General features: G+C 41.2%; 1 protein-coding gene across 1 annotated transcript in view; it reads left to right on the plus strand.

Moving 5' to 3' along the window:
- The first annotated feature begins 2,042 nt into the window (after positions 1–2,042).
- LOC127433392 (paralemmin-2-like) overlaps positions 2,043–25,701 on the plus strand; it is a 75,610-nt gene continuing 51,951 nt past the window's right edge. The window contains exons 1-2 of the mRNA XM_051685258.1: positions 2,043–2,160; positions 23,902–23,947. Of these exons, the coding sequence (XP_051541218.1) occupies positions 2,120–2,160; positions 23,902–23,947 (87 nt within the window). The 5' untranslated portion in view covers positions 2,043–2,119. The remainder of the gene's footprint in view (positions 2,161–23,901; positions 23,948–25,701) is intronic.

The following is a 25,701-nucleotide window of genomic DNA, read 5'->3' on the forward strand; positions in this document are numbered from 1 at the left end:
TAAATACAAATACTGTATGTATTTAACTACAATTCCATAATTGTCAGCAAGATGACTAACATGTATTACGGTGTCAAAATAAGAGTTCACCAAGAAATATGCAAGAATGAACCTGTCGTCCTCCATCATTGGTGGCTGGTGCTAATAAAAAATGGGGAAGCACAGACTATTGTTTTTGATTTCTGCATTGTTGTTCCCAAAGTCTGCTCCGACTGCTACTCAAACTGTGGAATTTCATAATGAAATCAATTAAAAAACAAAAAGCTGAAATTAACGTGTAACGTCAGAGACTATTTAGCAGAGATAGGCCATTAAAATTAATGGGAGAAATTGTAATGCCCACCAGTCAACAGATGTAGAAAGGAAGTCCCGCCTTACAGGTACAAGAACCAATCACCTTTTAGATACAGACATCCTGTCAATCAACTCGAAAACTTGAATACGCATTAGCTACACAAGCATTTTTATTAGCATAATCTGAGGTAAAGAAGCACAATTTATGACACCAGTGTTATCATATTTTACTGCTGATTTGAAATATGTTCTTTGATCGTAATATTGACCAACTGTTTTGGAGATTTTAGCTTTTCCTCCATTCAAGTAGTTGGAGCTGCACTTTCATAACTGGAAATAGCTTCCCTGGAGCATTACAAAGATGGCCGCCTGTGGACTGACTCGCTAGAAAGACTTTGGTTAGGCTCAGTAGCAAAAACTGTATCTCGGAGCACTGAACAAGCTGCACTCGACAGCAGTGCTGTTGCATCCCATATGCTGTCAACCACGATCACAGTTTCAATTATTGTCCTTTTGTTGCATTGTCCCGCCCATTTGAGAGATTTACCAATCATCACATATAGAATAAGGGCTTCCAGGCGGGACAAAAATGCATTGATTAAAAGCCCAATGTCCAGTAAGCACTTACATGCAGAACTAATGCAAAAATCGCTCATGAAGCTCCTGTAGACTCCCAGAGAAGCACAGCTTCCGGACGGGACCCAAAATGCCGATTTTAAAGCATCTCGTCCAATCAACATCAATCTTTTATACCACTGATTTGAATGCTAAATGAATCTGCCATATACTCCCATTGAAGCAAGGCTTCAGTAGCGCTGTGCTGTGCGTCCAGACTTCTGTGGACATATTAATGTAGAAAAGACCAGATTGCACCACTTGAACGAACAATATGATAGTTATGTGTGATATGTTTTTTTTTTTTTTACATTTGACCTACTTAAACATTGAAATGCACAAAAAGTTATATGTATTTATATATGTATTAAACTTGTCATTGCCACATTTTAAGTGGAAAGTATGACAATTCCGATTGCACATAATATACTGCATTAGTGCATGTCTCATTACTGTACTATACTTAATATGGCTTAAACATATGGATTCAATAAATCTGGCTATCGGTTAGCATAGCTAATTTGTGCTGCATTGTCGCAATGTTACACACAAAAATGCTGATGCAGATATTTTACACAATATGGTCAGTTATATATACTAAAGATGTTTCAAAGTAAGCCAAAGCAGGACCAACTATTGTGTGCCAGACAAGCGCAGTGTTACAAACAGTGAAGCATCCCAGTGTTGTTATACTAAATATGAGCACTATTGGAACCCTACTTGTCAAATCTGAACAGGACCAGAATTAACTGTTGAATAATATTGCATAAATCAAAGGTTCATTATAATATGACAGCTTTGATAAATGTCTAAAGACTTGTAGATTTTATTACATGTTAATAATGAGTATGACTCTAATATTACAGTGTCAAATTAAAGATCAAACGCAAGCATATTCACTACCAATAAAACCAAACATTAAACAAATGTGACCCTCCCTTCTGTCTCTCTCTTTCTCTTTCTCTCTCTCTCTGTCTGTCTTTCTCACTCTCTCTCTCTCTCTCTCTCTCTCTCTCTCTCTCTCTCTCTCTCTCTCTCTCTTCTCCTGCAGGCTAGACAGAGCTGACACAAGCTGCCAGCTTCCACCAAGCATCCTTCAGATTTCTCAGGAAAGGTGAAGAAGATCCTTCATTTCCAAGTTGAAGCAGCAACAGCAGCCGAGAGAAGGACAGAGCGCAAAAAGACAGAGGGAGAGAGAGGAGACGCAGCCATGATGGGCACACCTCTCCAGAGGAACGCCCCGGCATACGAGTGAGTACTTCCATTTTTTCCTCGCTCTATCTTTGTAGGGTTGGACATCACGAGTGGTTGCCTTGACAACGGGAGCGAGGGCAGCGCATGGGTTATGATGCTGCAGCTGCTGTCTGCAGTCATGGATTCCTGCATCTGTGCGTGTGCGCGTGAGAACAGCATATCACATGCATGTAATGTGCCACTGCCAATGAAATTGTGAGTATGAATGAATATATGGTTGCACAGGCAAGATCAAAACAAGTAAGGTTAATGGACTGTCTATGGTCTTGTGTTTTGAGGAGTTGACCCTTTATTCAGTCAAAATGTTGACTGGTAGCAGCTCGAATATGTCATGTTTTTTTTGTTGTTTTTTTTTTTTTCACTTTTACTATTGTGCATGATTAAATTTTCAAGCTCAACTGATAGAGCATTGCACTTGTCATGTACAGGACAGGGGTACAAGTCCTCAAGAGCACGCCAGTCAACATGTGAGCCGAAAGTGTCTTAGAAGCACCACAAAATTACGTGGTTGTTTCAGCAATTGTTTTTCATCTCACATTTGCTTTTTATGAATGTATTGGTTAGGTTTAGGATTAAGGTCTAGGGTTGGAAGTAGGTTTTTGTGATTTTGAAACTCGTTTGACCTTAAAAACCTCATCTGTTTGGGAGAACATTTAACTCGCTTTTAGCGCCACACAGTGGAACATGGAACTGCCGCGATACATGTAATGTCATTTTGCAAAGATGCTGCCACAGTCACACAATTTTCTGTGTTTAGGAAATAATCGCTACTTGTTATTATTGAACTGACAGAAATTCTGATCACAAAGTCTACATACATTGGGCTTCATTCATGAAACTTTCGTAAATTTATGAGTAATTCGGAGTAATTTGCATGTAAAATGGACCTTCCCAAAAACTTTTCGCTGGATTCACAAATGCTTCGTACTCCCCAGATTTTTTTGTAAAATGTGTGTATGTTCGTGAATTCTAAACATCGGTAAATAGGGGGTGTGTGCACATTCATTCACAATTATCATAATCCATGAAAATTCCATATAAGGAAGGCATCAGACTCGCTAGTTAATTCTTTTAACATCTATGTGCAACTGTAATTAATTAGTTTTTTATGAATGAAGTTCATTCACATCGTAAAATTTGTATTCAGCAAGCACAATAGCATCTCAATGAAAGCAAATTAGAGAAAGGATGTTTTTGCTGATATCGGAGGCTCTTTTGTGAATCAAACAGTTCAAGAAGTCAATAAAAATGGTTTGACGTGAGTGTAAAGAATGTTCAGTTCAAGCCGATAGGAGGATGTCCATTAACCTTCTCTGGTTCAGTTAGCAGTGCATCGCCAGCATCATTTGTGAAACTTCTCGGGTAAATCATGATGGTAACAGTGATATAGGCTACTTTCAACTGGAAGAATCTTCAGAGAAATTAATAGAATGCCTGAAGAAGATCTTTGACTGAAACGCATATTATAGATTTGCAAGCTATATGACATAGTTTTTCATTTTTTTTCTCCGTTGTATTGTATATGCACCTGCCCACAATGTGTGTATTTACAGGTTTAACAGCATTAGCATTGACCATACCTTAACAACTGAATGCGATTTACCGACTCCTATATTAAATTATAAAACCTAAATTATAGAGCTCATATCAAATATAAAAAAAACTGTCCAACCAGTCATGTTAGAGGGCATTAATTTTTTCAAGAAAATCAACTGCAAACTGCATCTTTCCATGAACTTTTCCCTCAATGTCATGCACTTCTGCTGGAAAAATTATTCGAAGAATAAAAACAATACTTTGAAAAAATAAATGCAAATACAAATTACTTATTTAATTTCACTTCTATCAAAATGTAGTCATGTTAGTTTTCCTGAAAGAACTCACATTCCGATGTCTTACAGTTTACTCATGGTCAGAGCAGGTGTAAATTTTGTTCGTATCAACTATTGTTTTGAAAATACGAAAACTTTCATGAATCCGAAAATTTACGTCAGAATGGCTTTATGAACGAGTCACACAAAAAATAGCATTGCGTATTGCCTCAGATTTCTTTGAGATGGTCCATGGAGACTCCTGCATTCAAGTTACATGTCGGACAGAAGGTCTCATCCTATCTAAATGGGCGGTTCTTGGCCAGAATTTGATGTAATTTGGACCAGACTTTATGCTAAAAGAAGAATGGCTACTCAAGACTACTGCAGTCACTACTTTCCTCTGCACCCACTCACTTTAACAGTCTTCTCACTTACACCATATAGCATCCAAATTCATTAACCAGATATGATTGGGCATACTGCTAACAGCCCACATTGTGTTCTTGCAGTAGTGACTACCATGTTAAATGACAGCAGACATTAGTTTACTACAGGATATGATGTCCAGGCAGTGACTCATATGAAAGGTGTCACATTCACTTATACTTTGCTCAATCTTAAGGAATAGTTGACCCAAAAATGAAAATTATGTAATTTCAAAACTGTATGCTGTTATGTTTTCCGTGATACACCAAAAATAGTTTTTGAAGAATCTTTACATAGCTCTTTTCAATACAACACAAGATCCAAAATAGAGAAAAGCACTATAAAATTATCATAAAGAGCTGCGTGAAGATTCTTCAAATTCCTTTCAAATGGGAATGGCATGAGGGTAAATAATAAAAAGAGTAAATAATCACAATATTCCTTTAAATAAATTTGTCATTCTCAAAGCAGTGGAACGTATCAGTTCAAAACCAGCCCCAAATTTAAAAAGTCAGAAAACTTGAACAGATTTGAATCTGGCTTTTTCCTGACTAGGAAAATAAATTATGATCGGCATGTCCAAAGGACAGTACAAACATCTGCTTCTTATATCCCTAAATATCCATCCAATACACATTTAACATGCAAAGAATTAGACACTTAGATCAAATCTGTCTGTAAAAAGACTAATAAAAGTAAGGGATAATCCACAACTAGGTGTGCATTCAATTATTTTAATGCACGACGTGGAGGCAAAGAACCACCCGACGCATAGTGCATTTAAATAGTTTAATGCATATCTAGCCGTGGCTTATCCTGCTTATACCATGGTCACTTGCCAGCATTGAGTAGTTACAGCTGTCATTGATTTTTACAGTGCAAATTTTGACTGGAAAAATAACAATAACGGTTAAATTTATCAAAATACTCTAGGCCTGCAGACTTTGACCTCTGAGACATCCATAAGGTATCCATTAAGGCTGCTTGATTGATTGAATTAAGAATGAAATTGCAATGTGGGGTTGTACAATTAAGAAACAGCAAATGGCTGTGTGTTATGAAATGGTCTCCATCCATTCAGAGCTCCAGTGAGCGATGTGTGAACACAAAGCACCCTTTAGCGGTTATAGGTGCACATGTAGAGAAGGGCAGCAATTTTAGATCATTATATTACAATTTCAGTCATCTTGCCGGACAGCGAAAGACGCATTTGATGGGTACCGGTTACCTTCTCTCCCCCTCTGTGCAAAGCAGCTGAATGTCAAACCATACTTTCCATACAAGCACTTTGTGTGAGTAAAACGAGGCTGATGAACACTGTAGTCTTTTCTGTGTTTCCTGTAGCGCTTAACAGTTGATTTAAAGACGGCACAGCATGACTTGATGATGTTGTTTTGTGATGTGATCCCACCTCTGAGACTATATTTGCATCCGGAGGTAATTTGAACAGATGCATCAAACTCTCGCAATGTGTCATTATGGAGGACAGAAAAGTAGGCGCATTAAACAGTGATAAAAACTGACTAGATCTACCTGTGCATTAAACGGTTTTAACCCAAGCATTCCATCCAATCAGAATTGAGTATTCATACAGACCATGGTACAATGGAAGTTATATCACATTAAAAAGGAAAAACAGGATGTATCACTTCCCTAAAAAAAATTAAAAATTAAAAACTAGAAACAAAAATAATTTCAATCAGTTACACTGAAACTACTTTATTATGTTATGAGACTGATGTCACTATATATTCCAAGACTGTAGACTGAAATGTATTCAGCTATGCTCAGTCTGTGCTAACTGAAATTCGAATCACTGCCCCAGTGGCCAAAGCTGGAAGTGTTCCTAAACATATGGGCATGTGTGAGTTCCAGTTTCCATCTAAAAAGTCCACATAGGGGCACCAAAAGTGAGTTGTTTTTAGTTGAAAATGATGTAATATAGTGAAGAGGGATCCATATTTTATCAACCACGCTCCCTAACCCAAACCCCAACCCAACACCTATCCATCAGTGGAGTAAAAATGTAGTTTTAGAGCGAAAATGCAACCTCTGAATTGCGCTCATCATTGATTATGTCAGCTTCCCATCTGATCATGTTGCCTGACATTATTTAATATAATTTGTAAGTAATTGCTTATTGATTATGCCAGATCGGTACATACACATTCCCTCCAAAAATGTTACAATTGTCAACTGCTATGTAACAATAAAGCCAAACACAGGTTTAATGCTGAATTCCAGATGAAGTCGAAGGTGGGAATACCTGAGTTTTCCCACTTCTGACCTCAGCGCTTCCAGCCAATCACACTTCATGGTCATATGTATCCAATCCAAACACACATCCTGCATTCCAAACTAGATAAATCAGCCTCTGAAGGGCACTTAGAAGGGAGAACAATCCTTATAGTCATGCTGTAAGATCACTTCAAACTGAATTTCCAATATAAATTACTTAAAAAGTGAGTTCCCGAATGACTGTTGTTTTGGAGCCCCACAACTTTCAGCCCTTCAATGCTCTCACAGTAGATGGTAAAGACTTTGAAGCGAATAGGGCATAGGGATGATCACTTCTGATTGGAACGCAGCCACAGTCTTCCAGATGCTAGCTAGCTGGCTATCGTCATGGTTACTTGTGTAACCTCCGTTCCCTGATGGAGGGAACGAGACATTGTGTCGATGTAGTGGCACTAGGGGTCACTCTTGGGAGCCCGAGACACCTCTGGTCTTTGATAAAAGGCCAATGAAAATTGGCGAGTGGTATTTGCATGCCACTCCCCCAGACATACGGGTATAAAAGGAGCTGGTATGCAACCACTCATTCAGGTTTTATGCTGAGGAGCCGATATAAGGTCTGGCCATTTCAGCGGGTAGTTCAGCGTTGTGGCAGGAGGGACACGGAGGGAACGGAGGTTACACAAGTAACCATGACATTCCCTATCTGTCACTCACTCGACGTTGTGTCCCTATACGAAACGCCACAACTGGCTGAACTGTGTTACGTGAACTGAGACCAGTTCTAGAGGAACACCTGCCCATAGAAACGAGAGGTCGGTCCAAGGGCTGAAAAGATGGTGACAGACCAGCGTGATGACCATGCCCATCTCGGGACTCGAGTCTGGAGCCAGTGCTGAAGCAGCATCATATGCATCAACCCGAGCAGGGTGGCCACCGCCGAGGATGCCATATGCCCCAGGAACCTCTGAAAAAGTTTCAGTGGAACCGCTGTTTTCTGTTTGAATGCCTTCAAACAGGCCAGCACTGACTGCACGTGCTCGTTCGTAAGGCACGCTGTCAAGGAGACTGAGTCCAACTCCAAACCGAGAAAAGAGATGCTCTGAACCGGGAGGAGCTTGCTCTTTTTCTAGTTGACCCGAAGCCCTAGTCGGCTGAGGTGTGAGAGCACCAGGTCCCTGTGTGCGCACAACATGTCTCGAGAATGAGCTAGGATTAGCCAGTAGTCAAGATAGTTGAGAACACGAATGCCCACCTCCCTTAACGGGGCAAGGGCAGCCTCTGCGACCTTCGTAAAGATGCAAGGAGACAGGGACAGGCCAAAAGGGAGGACTTTGTACTGATACGCCTGACTCTCAGACGCAAACCACAGGAAGGGTCTGTGTTGAGGAAGGATCGAGACATGGAAGTACGCATCCTTCAGGTCTACCGCCACGAACCAATCTTGATGCCAGACACTCGCCAGAATGTGTTTTTGCGTCAGCATCTTGAACGGGAGTCTGGGTAAAGCCTAGTTCAGAACTCACAGGTTCAAGATTGGCCGCAACCCACCGCCTTTTTTCGGTACGATGAAGTAGGGGTTGAAAAACCCCTTCTTCATCTTGGCTGGAGGGACATGTTCTATTGCTCCCTTCTGTAGGAGGGTAGCAATCTCCGTGCAAGGTAGCAGCATTTTCATCCTTCACCAAGGTGAAGTGGACACCGCTGAACCTGGGCGGATGCCCGGCGAAGTGAATCGCGCAGCCGAGTCGGACGGTCCGGACCAGCCCTCGCGATGGATTGGAAAGCGCAAGGCATGTGTCCAAGTTCCACGCAAGGGGGACCAAAGGGACAACATCATCGGACGTACCGGCAGGTAGGGCCTCATGGCGGGGCGGAGCTCGAGGTGCCACACCACGTCGTGGCCATGCTGAGTCTAAGGACATCGAAGCACTTACCTGGCTCCTTGTGACCACCCCCGGAACAGCCTGGGACGGGGGTTGGAAGAGGCCTGTCCTCGTGACCCGTGGAGACTGTCACATCGGGGTCGGATTTGTGCCACAGCTTGGCGCTCAGGGGCGGGAGACCACCACTGGAGCGCCAAACCTGCCAAATAGAGTGGTGGACAGTGGTCGTGATGACGGCCATGCACACCTGATACGTGACCCAGGGAACAAGGAAACCGCTCTTGCTGAGCTCTTGAGTACTGCAGCCACTTGGGCATGCAGCGCAATTAAATGCAAAAGGTAACAAAAAGATGGAGATCTGCTTACCAGCTCCAGAGCAGTGGGTTTCGTTGTCCCTGTGTCGCCCGTCACAAGGGCGCTTTGAAGCCTTTCACGGGTTCTAGGCGGCCATGAGACGGGTGGCGTCTGCTTCCTGCGGTGGGCTCCACGCCGGGGCCAGGCCGAAGGAGCTGGTGCAGTCACCGCAGGGGGACGCCCTTGGCGATGAGTAGATGGGGTGCGGGATCTTGAGCCGCGCCGGGGCAGGATATGCCGGCTAGCATCCATCTACTGCTCTACCATCGAAAACTGCTGGGCAAAGTCCTCAATGGTGTCGCCAAATAGGCCCACCTGGGAAATGGGGGCAGCAAGAAATCGTGTCTTGTTGGCCTCACCCGTCTCGACCAGGTTGAGCCAAGGGTGGCGCTCCTGGACCACTAGTGTGGCCATCGTCCGCCCGAGAGACCGTGCTGTGACCTCCGTCGCTTGGAGAGCGAGGTCGGTCGCCGAGCACAGTTCCTGCATCAATCCCGGGGCGGAACTACCCTCGTGCAGTTCCTTTAGCGCCTTGGCGGACTTGCAGGAGAGCCATGGCGTGCAGGGCAGAGGCGGCTTGTCCAGCGGCACCGTAGGCCTTTGCCATCAGAGACGACGTAAACCTACAGGCCTTGGATGGGGGCTTTGGGCACCCGCGCCAGGTGGCGGTGCTCTGCGGGCATAGGTGCACTGCGAGCGCCTTTATCCACCAGGGATTGCCGAATAGCCCTTGGCTGCCCCACCATCGAGGGTAGTGAGGGCAGGGAAGCTGAAAAGATCGGGACTGGGCAGTAAAAAGTGCCTCCCGCGACCTTGTCAGCTCTTCATGCACTTCCGGGAAGAAAGGAACGGGGGCGGGGTGTGGCTTTGAGCGGTGCCGCGAGCCCAGGAACCAATCACTGAGCCGCGAGGGTTCAGGGAAGAGCAGTGAGTTCCACTCTAGCTGACGCTCGCGGCTGCCCGGGAAAGCATGTCGTCATCTCCGCGTCAGCCTGTGACTGGGCAGTCAACCCTGAAGGGAGGAGCCCAGCTGAGGCTTCCGACTGGACGAGCGTGCTGGTGAATGGGAGGTCCACAGGGGGATACCCGGCGGAGGCGGTCCCATTGGGGTCCCCAAATCGCCCCCAGTGCTAGCCGTGCTGGCCTCATACCTTTGGGTAAAAGGACCGAGGCGGGAGCCTCTGGGGTGGCTTGCTTTCTTACGAAGGCGAGCCATGACAGCAACGTTGCCATGGACATATTCTCGCAATGAGAACATGACAACCCACGAACGCTGTCTCCGTGTGAGCAGTGCCCAGACACAAAAGACAATGATTGTGACCGTCAGAAGGCGAGAGATAACGAGCACAACCAGGAATAACACACAATCGGAAAAGCATCTTTAAAAAGACGCGTCTTTAAAAAGACGTTCCGTGTGTGCCGCTCTTTTAGAGAAATATACACTTTTAGAGAAATATACTCTTTTATTTCTGCCGAAGCACCCAGGGGCATTCTCTGCAGTGCACCAGTGCAGAGGGGGGAGAAGCCGCTGAAATGCGGCATCAGATCCAGCAGAGGTGAATGAACAGTAGTATTCAGCTCAGTGAGCATGACCGTTCGGCTCCAAAGAGAAAATCTGAATGAGTGGTTGCATACCAGCTCCTTTTATACCCGTATGTCCGGGGGAGTGGCATGCAAATATCACTCGCCAATTTTCATTGGCCTTTTATCAAAGAGGTGTCTCGAGCTCCCAAGAGTGACCCCTAGTGTCACTACATCGACACAACGTCGAGTGAGTGACAGATAGGGAACTAGTAGCTATTCACCAGCAAAACAGGTAAATTGACTGACACAAAAACAATTCTTTTTAATATCATCTTGTATATTTATTGTATATTGCATGTTCCTACATTTCGTGTAGTGAAAATTCTTAAAAGTTTGTTTTTACGTTTCACAAATCGTAACTCCCTGTTATGATCATTGGTCGCCGCCATCTTGGAAATGACGTCAAATGATGCTTCTCGCTGTGGTTGGGGTTGGTTGGTTTACCCTGACTTCAAAAGTCGGATGTCCGACTTCAAGAGGTCTTCCAGTCATTATTTTCAATAGGAGGTACAAAATTCTAAATTCTGAGTTGTCTGAAATGCATCATAAGAGTTTACCATAGTAATCCAGCTTATCCTGACTGAATCTTACCAGATTTTCAAAAAGTGTGAGTTTGGTGTGCTTTTATGTGAGTGTTGCAGTCTAGTTTAAGAGTGTTATCTTGACAATAAAGAAGGCCTGGGGCCATCACACCAAAGAATGCCTTTCAGTTTGTACTGAGCACTTATGTGACTGCAGCTGTCGCATTCCAGACGCATGCAAAATTAGCAGCAGTCACAGCATGGCAACAGGCGACTCTGTAGGATAAACACCATGGCTAAATACTCAGAGATAAATGCCATATTAATCTTATTTATAAGGAGATTATATATATAACATACCAGTTGTGTTTTCCATTAGCCACACTGCTCAGCATTGTTAAAGTAAAGCTTAAATCATAGAAACCAATAAATACTAATCCTTTCACTGGGGCTATGTTCGGAACAGCACACTTCCATACTACTTTTACTATTTCTGCAGTATGCAGTGTATACTATTTGCAGTATGTGCAAAATGCTAAGAACTTACTGTACATCATGATTTTGTTCCTAATATATTAGTTGTGGTGGCTAATGTGAGGAACATTCCACATTCAGTGAAAAGGCATCCTATATTGTTAGAAGACGTGCATCATTCTTAAAATTCAACATAAACCATGTAATGTTGGAGTCAATACAAAAGTCAAGTCCACTTAAAAATCCCAGTCCATTTGATTTTTCGCTAAAGCTTATTTATGCGTTTAGTTGCTGTTTAGTGAGGTCACATTACACAGTGTAGTATGCTAATGTTATTTATAGTTGCATACTGCATATTATTTCACATACAGTTAAAAAAGTAGGCAGTATACAGTATATACTACACAGTATGCGGTAATCAGAATGCTAGTATTCCAGAAAATAAATAATGCATTTTATTCTAATTATAACAATATTACCATGTACAAAGGCATAAGCACTACATCGAATACTGCAGCGGAGGGTTACAGACATTAAGATGATAATGCTGACTGGTAGCAGCTTAAATATGTCAGAGAATACACTGGATTCAGTCTCTCATATGCCTTTCTTAAAGTTTTAACAATGCTCTTGTCCCATAATTAAGATATTAATTAGAGTGCTGTAGAGTCACCAATAAAGTAAAAGCCAGTTCAAACATTTACACGCTATTTAATTTGCATGAAGACTTTGATTTCAGCAGATCTTTTGTTTGACTGTCCATTGTTGTTACCGGAAGTAAGTTTACACTGTGACGGCAATCCCTGGAAGTGAGAAAATCGGAAGTATGAAAAATGCTAATGATCGCACTGTGTGCCCTTTCCCATTGCAGGAACTAAAGCCCGTTTTAGGTACTTCTACTCGGAACTACTACTTTACATCGTTTCCGCACATGAGGAACTAAAGTTCATCTTTGGCATTTAGAGGGACTATAAAGAGACTTTTTAGCTCCTACTCTGGAGTAGGTACTTTTGGGGAGAAGAGGGACTGTGGGATGTGCTGTAGCCTGTAATTGGTCAAACACGAATGACTCACAAAGTATTGAGACATACGAAGTAGCTGCCAGGAGTAAACAAACTTGTAGCTGCTAGCCTGCTACTCAGAGGATTGTGCTAATTTTCCAATTCCCTAACAAAAATAACATAAAACCAACAAAGTATCCAAAAATGATCACCTGTTTCACATACTGTATTATGTTTGTGCGAGGGGTGACGAGCGCTGCTGCATTATAGTTTTGGGAAGTTTTGTTTGTAAGAATGCAAGAGGGGAAAGACTCCTCGGGTGTGCCGTTCCTCTCAAGAGTTCTACTCTAGAAAGTTATTATGGGTAAAGTACCGGGACTGTATGTGGGAAAGGGGTTGACAGTAGGTCGAAAGTTAACGTGAAAATCGGTCTGTGCTTACCAAAACTTTGAATCACTAGCTCCTGTGGCCGAAGCTGGAAGTGTGGTTGAACGTATGGGCATATGTGAGCTCCATTTTTCAAGTAAATGTCCACAGAGGGGCAGCAAAAGCAAGTTGTATCTTTAGTTGTAAATGATTTAACCTCCTGAGACCCCAGCATGACCGCTGTGTGCATTTTCCATTTCCCTTTTTGATTTGTAAGTAGTAGCATCTAATAAATATGCACACACAAAAAAAAAGACAAAATAGTTTTCCTAGAAATTGATGGCAACATATATGGACAGTGGGGCTAAGTTGTGAAATTTTTAATAATAACAAGCTGTAGAAAGTCATATATTTTTATGACGTTTCTAGGAGTGTTGGTTAGTCATATTTTTGAGACGTTACAGACATTACATCAGAAATTAGCATAAATAATTCTGATTCAAAGTAATGGCCAGCATCATCCAATCACTGCCAACAATGTTAAAATAAAATGATACATGATAAATTCTGAATCTGTTTATTGATTACTATTGTCCCATGTCTGTTGAGTGATCCAAACATCATCTGCAGGCTGAAACTGAACTTTTCTGAACAGTTCGAAATGCAACTTATTTTCACCCTAACTCCATATAAAGCCTCTGAAAGCCAAATTTTTCAGCTTTTGGATGAATCGATAGATCCTCAATGTGATATTGCATAGTAAATATAGGATTTTTAAGGGGAAAATGTGCTTAAGTACACATTACAGTACATTGTGTTTAGCAGAGTGGCTTTTCAAGCTAAATCGCTCAAATTTTAAAAATGGCATATCGTATGAAACTAGAGACTCTAATATTTGGACTCAAACAGGTTTCAGGTTAAAAACGTAATTAGGTTTCTTACCAGATGTAGTTTTGTTGCCATTTGTGGAGGCAGGGGTGTGTTCAAGCGCCAATCTGTGGCAAGTGAGGTCTGTGAAAGCTTAGTGGTTAAGGATTTACACCTGTGCTTACACCTGTTTGTATTTCTAGTGAGCTGTGGCGAGGATAAAAGGGGAGGAGACGGTGGCAGAAGAGAGAGAGAATCGTGCTTGAACCGCATGTGTGTGTGTGTGTAGAGTGTGTTGCTGAAAAGCAACAAGTTATCCTGTAAATAAATTACTATTTATTGGAATGCAGTACGCCGTCTCCCGCTTCCTACTTCCCTGGAACTAAGGGATTTGTTACAGTGGTGCCGAAACCTGGGATCAAGGAAAACGCTGTCATGGATTCCTCGCCGGCATCCACCAGATGCAACAACAGGCCCTCCTAGAGTTGAAGTCAGAGCAAGAACAATGGTTCCTGGCCCTGATGCAAGCCTAGTTGGAGGACCGACAGGTGATCCGGAGCTTGCTGCCACAAGGGGGTACTCCAGCAGCGACCCTGACCATGCCCACTGTGCCTCAGATACCACTCATGAAAATGGGACCTGAGCATGATCCCGAAGCCTTCATAGAACTTTTTGAGCATGCTGCGGAGGGGTCGGGGTGGTCCCGCGCACAGTGGGCAGTCAGTTTAATGCCACTGTTGTCGGGGAAGGCTCAGCTTGTGGCCCAACAGCTACCTGTTACGAGTCTGCTGGAGTACTCTGACCTGAAATGAGCCATCCTGCAATGGGTCTGCCGTAACCCAGAATAGCACCGTCAGCGCTTCCAGGCGCTGATATTTGGTGAGTTCAGCCGCCCGTTCGCCTTCGCCCAACAGCTCCGTGACACCTGTCGGCCTATTGATGGTACTGGAGCAGTTCGTTGACCATTTGCCGAAGGGGACAGCGGAGTGGGTCCAGTGCCACCGTCCGACGTCACTGGAAGAGGCAGTCCTGCTGGCAGAGGACCACTTGGTGGTGTATCAGGGAGCCGGCGAATCCTGTTCTCTCTCTCCAACTTTCTCTCTTCTGCCGCCTTCTCCTCCACTTTATCTCCGCCACAGCTAACTGGAAATACAAACCGGTGTTAGCACAGGTGTAAATCCTTAACCTCTCAGCTTTCCCAGACCTCACTCTCCACAGAACGGCGCTTGACCACACCCACCTCCACACCATTTCTCCCAAAGACAAACTCTGCTGTGAGCCGTGTCATGTTGTTTGGACACATGACTCCGTGCGTTGAAATGTTTACTGTCGAACCCTTTACTGTCAGCCCAGATTCTTCTGAACTGAAATCAGTCGGTTTAAATGTATTTAAATTATGCGTTGCGTATATCGAAGCCAAAAAAACAACTTCCATGCATGTGTATGCAGGGTCGCACGAGGATAATACAGACAACAGGAATGCATATTTTATTAATCATCATAACCCAAATCCCAACCCTAAACCAACTGTTAGCAAAAGTGCTACCTCCAAATCACACTCACCATTGTTTATGTGAACATACTTCCTGGTTTCCAATGATTGTTCACACAACGCACTATCAGTAGCACCAGAGGGAAAGGTAAATACATTCAAGGTACATGAACATTTGGAAGCAACATGTCCATTTTCAGTGTGATCATGTTGTGAATTTTATAATGAACATGCACTGGATCTATTGCCATTGTTCTATAGTCAATCACATGCAGTTTAGAGGTTAAATTCTCTTGGTTTAGGTTTAGTTAATTTCATAAGAGTTAAATATTATAATCCCCAAACTGGCAGCACTCATATATTTAAAGTGTTTGTTGAGAGAGAAACCAGAGGAAGAGCTGTGACAATATCCAGACCAAATACAGACATCATGGGGGAGCAAGCAGAGGCCCTGTGTGTAACTCTCTCGTTTGGAGTACAGCTTCCTGATAAACAGCCCCTCATAATCGTTCTAAACCAAGTGCATCTATAGAATGAAGAATTTAAAAAATATTGACCTAAAAAATTCACTTTTGAAGAGTAATGAAATAAATGGACCTCACACAAACTTGGCATTAAATTAAAAAAATTATATTTTTAAACATCTCTGTAATACACATGTAAAAGCAGTGCAGTGATTTGGTATACACTTAAAATTATTTATATATTGAGCCACAAACTAAACAAATGAACCAGAAGTGATTACTCTGGATGATGATTGTTTTTGCAATCACTGTTAATGAATGGCCCATAATCACCCCTAAATCAATGTCTTGACATATACAGTAAACACCTTATTAATATTATAAAACACATTGCGCAACATTGTGAAGCTCATTAATAACCATAACAATTGTACGATTGCCTAAATGATCAGTTATTTTCAGCAAACAAACAGGTTGTTAGTACATGTGTGAGAAGTTTCTTATGAAATGTATGGTCTGTATTTTGCTAATTATTCACCTATTGTGGCGATTTTTCCAGAAGGTAATTTGCACAAAGTGCCAATACAAACACAGTACTAACAAAAAATAAGTCTAGTCTTTAACAGGCTCAAAGTATTGAGCTTTGAGCCTTTTAAACACTGTACTAGAATAACAGTAGTAAGCTATGTTGAATTTAGTTAATTAAGTATTTATTAACCTAAATAATGAACATACCTAAGATAACATTACAGATTTTATTGTCAATGTAAGTGTCATGAAGAAAAGCCTAGCTTTGTTACATTTTATATGGATGTCAAAATGAATTTAAATCTCTGTATTTACTTTAATTAAAATGTGCACTATTTAACTTACTAAAAACGTACTCAACGGATCAAAATATGATAATTTATACGATTTTTGTGTTTTGCTCCCTATTTTTCTGTTTCTGAGTGAAATAAAAAAGGCACTTAAAATGTTCTTACTCTGGCAAACGGCATAAAAAATGTCTCAAAAGTCAGCGCAGAAGCATATTCATTAAAAATTTTTAACCGATTACAAAAGCAATTCATGAACTAAACTAAACTTTACCCCACTAAAGCAATCGGTCCGGGACATGCGTCGCATGTAATGAATAACCATGCACTGCTCCACACAATCAGTGTTTGTGCTAGAATTTGCAGTCAAGTCAAGTGTGTACATCCTGTAAATTTATATATGCCAATTTTTGCCACAGGACGTGGGGTAAAACATTAGTGAAGTTTAAAAAAAAAAAAAAAAAAAACAGATTCTGCATTAATTACATACAATTTATTCAAAAAAATTAATGCGTTACATTTCCTAGCCCTAATATAATGTATGTATAAATACACTGATGTGCTAAAACAATATGACCACCTGCCTAATATGCTGTTGGTTCTCCACATGCTGCCAAAACAGTGCCAAGGCATGGACTCTACAAGATCCCTGAAGGTGTCCTGTGTTATCTGGCACCAAGATATTAGCAGCAGATCCTTCAAGTCCTGTAAATTGCGAGGTGGAGCCACCGTGGATCAGAATTGTTGGTCCAGCACATCCCACAGATGCACAATTGGATTGAGTTCTGGGGAATCTGGAGGCCAGGGCAACACCTTGAACTCTTCACCATGTTCCTCAAACCATTCCCGAACAATGTGTGCAGTGTGGCAGGGTGCATTATCCTGCTGAAATAGGCCACTGCCATCAGGGAATACCATTGCCATGAAGGGGTGCAACTGGTCTGCAACGATGTTTAGGTAGGTGGCACGTGTCAAATTGACGTCCACATGAATGGGCGGACCCAGGGATTCCTAGCAGAACATTGCCCAGAGCATCACACTCCCTCCACTGGCTTGTTGTCTTCCACAGTGCATCCTGATGCCATCTATTCCCCAGGTAAATGGCGCACACATACACGACTGTCTACATGATGTAAAAGAAAACGGGACTCATCGGACCAGGCCACCTTTTTCCACTGCTCCAAGGTCCAGTTCTGATGCTTGCGTGCCCATTGTAGGCGCTTTCGAAGGTGCTCAGGGGTCATCATTGGCACTCTGACCGGTCTGCGGCTATGCAGCCCCATATGCAGCAAGGTGCGATGCACTATGTGTTGTGACACATTCCTCCAGTAACCTTCATTAAAATTTTCTGTGACTTGTGCCACAGTAGAACTTCTGTCAGTTTGGACCAGACAGGATAGCCTTCTTTGCCCATGTGCATCGATGAGCCTTGGGTGCCCAACACCTTGTCGCCAGTTTGTCCCTCCTCGGACCACTGTCGATAGGTATTCACCACTGCTGACCGGGAGCACCCCACAAGCCTTGCCATTTAAGAATTGCTCAGACCCAGTCATCTGGCCATAACAATTTGGCCCTTGTCAAAGTCGCTCAGGTCTTTACTCCTGCCCATTTTTCCTGCATTCAACACATTGACTACAAGAACTGATTGTTCACTTACCATCTAATCTACCCAGACCTTGACATGTGGCCTTGTTAGGAGATGATCAATGTTATTTGCTTCACCTGTGAGTGGTCATAATGTTTTGTCTCATCACTGTATATATATTGTGAACTGGATTCAACCTAATGTATTTTCCACATGAGTGCCATGAATAGGAGTGTAAAATTTAATTACAGATAAAATATGTGTTCATTGTTGCAGGAAGTGACCAACTACCAAACAATAATGCAACATGATCACACTGGAAATCAGCATGCTGCTAATGAATTTTCATGTACGCTGAAATCGATCACATTCAGCCAATTTACTGACGAGCAGCATTACCTATTAGACATTTTTTGCTTCAGTGCAAGTAATACAGTCCATTTCGCCATCAGACCATGGCTTGTATACGGTAAACACCTTTATGACTTCAATATGGGACGTTTCGCCACATTTCCCCCTTGAGCGTTTCACTACTTAAATATGGGTCAGCAGGCGTCCCATGCAGGATGTCTTAAATTCATCCAAAATACAGGATGTCCTGGCTAATACGGGATAGTTGACAACCCTACTTAGGGGGTAGGGTTAATAAAATATGCATTCCTGTTTACTGTTTTATATCATTTACAACAAAAATGATAACTTGCTTTAGCTACAACCTTGTAGACTTTTCGCCTCAACAACATTTCCAGCTTTGGCCACTGGGGGCAGTCGTTTGAATTTCAGTAAGCACTGACCGATTTCAGCAGTGGAAATTTTGACCTGTTGTTGCCAAATTCACAGAATGATCAGTCTTGATAATCTTTACACTTCAAAGTTGACTTATTTCTACATAATCATCCATGATAATCAAACACTTTAATTTCTGTTTATAACATTGGATGCAAGATTTCTAGTACCATTACTTCCGCATTCATCTTTAAATAGAGACATATAAAGGACTAGAGTTGATATATATTATTGAAATAATGTCCAGTCTGCAAGTCTGAGCCCCTCCTATCATTAAGATATTTTACAGTGGTGTGATTAAGCATGAACTTAATTATGTGACATCTCTACAAAGACAAACTCATGTTTCACACCCTTCATGAAATATGCATAAATGTCTGAAGTAATATTATAGCCGCCTAAATGACTACAGAAAGTTACAAATTTAAAGCATATAAACAGCAGCTCATTTTAGTCTATCTGTCTGTGAGTAATTTGGTTTTCTTATCCAAATAGTGCAAGTAGGAATGAGGCAGCCCACTGATGGTGTGTTTCACTTTTAGAGTTCGAGGGTCGTTTTACTTTGCGTTTATTTGATTCCCAGCGTTTGGACTTCTGCACATCTGGATGGAATTACTGCTCTCGCTGGCTCATGGGATGAGGTCACTGTGCCAGAGAAACAATGTTGCTTTTGTCTGTAATGCCGACTGATGACGTTGCAGTCGCTGGCTGGATATGGAAAGTAAAGTGGGCAGCGGGGGGAAAGACAGTCTGTACACAAGTGAACTAGTGCGAAGAGGAATATATAGCACTTTTGAGACTGCTTTGAAAACTCTGGGGAAGTCTCTGTTTTCAATTTCTAAAATGTATTATCTTAACTGACTGGAAAATAAACTTTTATGTTAAAGTTAACAATGTAATATTTTTGATGCTGGATTAATTTGACCTTTTCCAGCTTAATATGCCTAGACAACTATAAGTAAATAATTTGTACATTTAACAGTGTTTGTTTGTGCATCCCAACCATCCCAACACATCAACATTGGCCAAACCAATGACACGAGTTTGGGGCGAGGCTATCATTTTGTCTGACCAATGGAAGATGGCAGTATTTTTTGGAAACCTGTCCTATTATTCTTTTCAATTCTGTTTGGTGGTACTAAATTGCATTTAGTGGTGCAGAAATGACACGCTTCAGTTTTAAAGAGAGGGATTTGAAATTGAATTGACTTGCAGCCCAAAGTAGTGCAGGTTCTCATTCTGTAGTGCTGACGTGGCCAAACAAACCGGCCCGAATGTTTCACAGGCCTCTGTTGAATGATTTATTCTACACGTTTGTAGAACTGCTTCAGTTGCACAGCTTCTGAAGTCTTCCGTCTGTGAGCACTGTGTGTGTTTTGTGGCTTTCAGCCTATTTCCAGTAGTTACGTGAACCTCCAGGAATTTCCTCCATCCACCGATGTTCAGTGCTTCTGTAGGTAGAGTTAAAAGGATAGTTTACCCAAAAATTCTCTCATCATTTACTCACCCTCATGCCATCCCAGACATGTATGACTTTCTTTCTTCTGCTGAATTCAAAGATTTTAGAAGAATATTTCAGCTCTGTAGGTCCTCACAATGAAAGTGAATGTGTACCAAAATTTGGAAGCTACAAAATGCACATAAAGGCAGAATAAAAGTAATCCATACAACTCCAGTGGTTAAAGCCATGAATTCAGAAGTGATATGATAGGTGTGGTTGAGAAACAGATCAATATTTAAGTCATTTTTTACTATAAATTCTCCTCCCTGCCCAGTAGGGAAAATTCATATGCATGAAGAATGCAAATCACCAAAAACAAAAGAAGAAGTGTGAAAATGGAGATTAATAGTAAAAAGGACATAAATATTGACCTGTTTCTCACCCACACCTGTCATATTACTTCTGAAGATAAAGATTTAACCTCTGGAGTCTTATTGATTACATTTATGCTGCATTTATGTCCTTTTGGAGCTTCAAAATTTTGGTACCCATTCACTTGCATTGTATGGACCAACAGAGCTGAAATATTCTTCTTAAAAATCTTTGTTTATGTTCAGCAGAAGAAAGAATGCCATACACATCTGGGACGGCAGGAGGGTGAGTAAATATTGAGAAAAATTTTCATTTTTGGGTGAACTAATCACTTTAAACTAGATTATACGTTAACGACTGGGGCATCTAACCACTCACATAATGTTTATCATTATTAGTTATCTCAATGTCTCTCTTGTGCCATTTCTTATTTCAGCACCATGTTTCACTTGCTCTTGATCTTTATATATATTTTATGTATACATCAAGGTAGTATTTGTCATAGTGCCTTTAATTTATGCCGATTTTAATTAAAAATCATTGTATTACAGAAGTATTTTATTATAATCCAGCAAAACAATTATTATTACTGTTTTACAGTAATGAGAATCTAATAAGAGAGTGCATTGAAAATAATGGGAATTATAATGGGAACTCTGGATGCATTACAGTAATGAGAAGTTTGGGGGAAATCTCATTAAATTATGGGACAATGTAATTTTAATAGCACTAAATAAAATAAGCTTAATTTTATTTACAGTATGAAGAATATAACCTAACCTATAATTCTAACCTAAATGAAATATGCTTAATATAACTCTTAAACACATGTTGTTGGAGTAACTTAATGTATTAAGGTTGATTCTGTGATATTAATATATTTTTTTAAATAATATGTGATTTAAATCAAACCAGTGAAGCACATTTTTTAGGCTAACATTTTTTCAGTGTCCAGTTATTTACTGTCTAAAAGGTAATATAATTCAAAACTATTTTTGACATACAGTTACAGGCCTGTAAAGCTTTTCTATGTTGTGTTTGACATGCCATTGGAATAATTACTTTTAATAGTGCACAGTGCACAATGAGTATGTGAGAGCAACTAAATTAAACACACTATAAAGCATGTTAGATTTAATCTGTTGATGTTACTATTCCAGTATAAATTGATGGTTGTTTCAGTATTGCGTGGGCTGGCCTTCAGAACTGGCCATATCTTATACATAGCAACAGTAGGCAGTAGTTGTTACTTACCGGTCATAACATTTTGTTATTATTTCATTCACTGCATTTCTCACCATTCCAATGAGTTCTCCTCTTGCAGAATGCTCCAAAGTCAGATAGCTTGGCCTTTTCACCATATAAGGAGTTTTTGTATCCTTCCACTGGAGTTGAATGAAAGGTTGGATGGGGAAAGAAAGTTGGACCCTCATGTTCTCATTCCCTACTGCTCCTTTTGGCTTCACTGGTGGATAAATTTGAATGTTTAGTACAGACTTTGGAAGCTGCTGTCCAAAAAGAGAAAGCCATGTTTGCAGAGAAAGTAGATATGCTTAGAGTCAGCAACTTTTTGCAGATGTATTCTGCTCATGTTCTGAAGGTGATGTAAATATACATTCACAGAAATAAAAACATCTACTTCCTAAAACAAGAATAGTTGAAAAATAAGAACAATTAGTCCCTTAAGGGTTAGCACCCAAAAATGAAAATTCTGTCATCATTTACTCATGTTCTGTAATCACGTTTATCCATGTTTATATGACTTTTTTTCTTCTGTGTAACACAAAATTACAAGTTTTGGAGAATGTTCCCACTGCTCTTTTCCATACAATGAAAGCGTACAGTGACCAGGGACTGTCATGCTACCAAAAGGACCAAAATAAGCACCATAAACGTAGTCCATACAACTTGTGAGCTACATTCCAAGTTTTCTCAAGTGGTAAGATAGTTTTGAATGAGGAATAGACTGAACTTTATGCCATCATTGACTGAAACTCTTCTCCTTCACTGTAACGCTAATCGCATTTGCCATGAACCAGTGACGTTTGACGTCAAACTTTGCACGCATCTTGAGCCACCAGATTTGTATGCTTGCAGGCACAAATAACATCTGAGAACAGACTAATTGCACAGTGAATTTAGTGACAGTAGGTCAAAAGTTCTGCTGCTGAAACTGGTCTGTGCTTTGAACCACTTCCTCCAGAGGCCGAAGCTGGAAGTGTGGTTGAACGTATGGACACGTGAGCTCCAATTTCCGGGTGTAATGTTTACAGGGTGGTGCAAAAAGCAAGTCTTATTTTTAGTTGTAGATGATGCAATAAAGTCAACATGAATGCATTTTTTTTATTTTAATTATCTCTACCCCATCACCCAAACCCCAACCCTAAACATAACTATCAGTGGAGTAAAAATGTAATTTTACTCACCATTGTTTATGTGAACGAGTTCACTTCCTGGTCCTCACAAGACCAGAACCCATATCTCGAAGGTTGCTCACACAATGCACAATCAATGGTGCTAGAGGAAAAGGTGAACATGTTTGAATTGATACAAAAATGTCTGATGAGTCAAGTGTCTGACTTGTCAGTAATTCGGCAGAATGGGTTCAATTTCAGGGTACATGATCTTTCGGAAGCAACATAATGACAGAATTTCATTTTTGGGGGAACTATCCCTTTAACTCATCAAATATTGTTGAACAAAAGCAAAAAAAAAAAAAAAATGGCAGATGGAAGATTTTGCAGCGGCTCATATCCCCAGTGTATGGCACACCTTTGTTTTCCAACCCAGCAGGCAGACACACACAGCACTTGCAGTCACAGTTAGGTGTGACAGTATTGTCCTTCCCTCCTTAGTCACTGCTATGCTTGCTCATCTGTAGCTCTCTGCTCAACACAGGGGGCGGTTTCAAGACTCTTTCATATGTCCATACACCCTCCCCTCGCTGTGCCCCCCCCCCCCCCCATGCACATACACGGCCAGTGACGGAGGAGGTGGTAGGTAGGAGGAGAGAGAGAAAAGCAGTGAGAGAAAGAATCGGAGAGAGAAACAGTCTGGCAGACACATGGCCAGTGACTGAGAATCTTGCTCTCAGTACACTGTGTCTTTTACTGGTTGAGTTACTTCAGAGGACCAGGGCTGTGTGTGTGTGTGTGTGTGTACCTCCATTTGCTCACCTAACACCCCACACACATTAAAACACACTTGGGATTACCAACCTCACAGTGACTGAGAATTCTGCCTTTGTTTTTCCAGGATGGCTGAAGCTGAACTTCATAAGGAAAGGCTCCAAGCCCTTGCGGTAAGTTCTCACTATGTTCCTCCACTCTTATATTCTTTCCTTAACCTTTTTTTTTTCCTGTGATACCAACATAGACATTGGTAATATGTTCATAGCTAATCTCCCCAACACTAAACATTTCAGGACAAGTGAACTACTGTAGTTAGGATCCATTTGAAATCAGAACCCTGTTGAGAAAACCAGCTCAAACAAGGCTACGCCTGGTCTGGTTGGTCTTTTTGATGGGTTTTAGTGTTTTGGGCACTTTTCAGCTAGTCAGACAGGGAGACCAGCTAAAACCAGCTTAAACCAGCAAAGACCAGCAAGCTTAGGCTGTTTTTTTGTTTGTTTTGTTTTTTCGCAGGAAACTTTGTCCTAAAAAGAATGGATACGATTGACTCATTCTACATGACAACTCATCGGTTTTGGTGCTCTTTTTTGTTCTTTTTATTTTAAGTTTTTTGCAAGCATGGTCTCATTGATAGAAGAACTAACATTGACAAATCACCCTATGAACCAGAGGGCAAGAATTTTGAAATGTGGCTAAGAGGGACTAAATGTGGCACAAGGTCAACCCCGTTGCATAGATCAGCAGTGTGCAACAGATGGAAAACTATTTTGGCCACACTGCTAACATCTTTGTAAATCCACAGAATACAAATAAATCTTAAAAATAGGCTTAAGGTACCAGCATATGTTGGTATACACTAAGATCTGTGCGACTGCACAGTCATAGCATTTAGTTCAAAAGTAACTAGATTTTTACATTTTCTGAAGAAAATGTGAACTTTACATGCCCATGCAAATCTCACCAGCATGGTTTTAGGGTGTTCTTGGTTGGTTGTTCACTGGACCAAGACTAATTGGCCCACCCCCAAGGCTCAATATTCTGGTTCCTAGATATGGCTCGAGTCCCTCCTTCAATTTAAATCTATGTGATTTTTCACCCATTTTATCATTCGTCAGGCAAAAAAATGAAGTTGGATTACTTTGAAAAGTAATAGCAGACCCCTCCTAAACAAGCATCTTGATCTGAGGTATTATTCATAGCAATTAGGGGTTTGGGGTGCATTCAAGTCCAAAACCTTAAGTATGAGCAATAATTTAAGTGATGCTTGCCTTAGCAGACACCACTAATTAAAAGTCTATCCAATCTAAACAATGAACATTAAACTGTAACTAGCTAATACCTTTTGGATGAGGTTTGCTAAGCGAAAGGTGAAGTGTTGAGATAGGGGGCCTTTACCGGTAATGGTGCTGCGCTTAGATGGAGAAAACATAAATAATTAAAGTTATACAGTGTCTGGCAGCATCTCAAGCATTAGGGAGGTGACTGGTTCGTGAAACAAAAAGAGATGATCTAAATACCATCTGCGCGATTGCTTTGACATCAAGAGTTACTTTGCAAAAGTGGAGGCTACTCTTCAATAGTTAGAATGAAAGTAATTATGAGACAATTTTCCTGCATTTTAGCAAGAGTTCAGTACTTGTACCACATCTGATAGTTGTGAGCAGAATACCAAAAACAGATGTGAAGGAAATGACGTGTATATTGTGTAAATTCTTATAGTAGTGATGGCGTGGTGTTGTGAATCACTCTTGCAGGATTACTGAGACAGCAGCTGCATGCCTGCAACTGCAAATGCATTGAAAGGACACATTAGAAAGATTGCTTCTAGTACGCACTACCCTGGTATTTGGTGTGTCGTGTGTTTCAATCAACTTAATGGTTGCTGTTTTTGTTTCAAACCACTTTACCATTATGTTGATTCAGC

Source organism: Myxocyprinus asiaticus, chromosome 43, assembly GCF_019703515.2.
Source record: "Myxocyprinus asiaticus isolate MX2 ecotype Aquarium Trade chromosome 43, UBuf_Myxa_2, whole genome shotgun sequence".
Classification (NCBI taxonomy): domain Eukaryota; kingdom Metazoa; phylum Chordata; class Actinopteri; order Cypriniformes; family Catostomidae; genus Myxocyprinus; species Myxocyprinus asiaticus.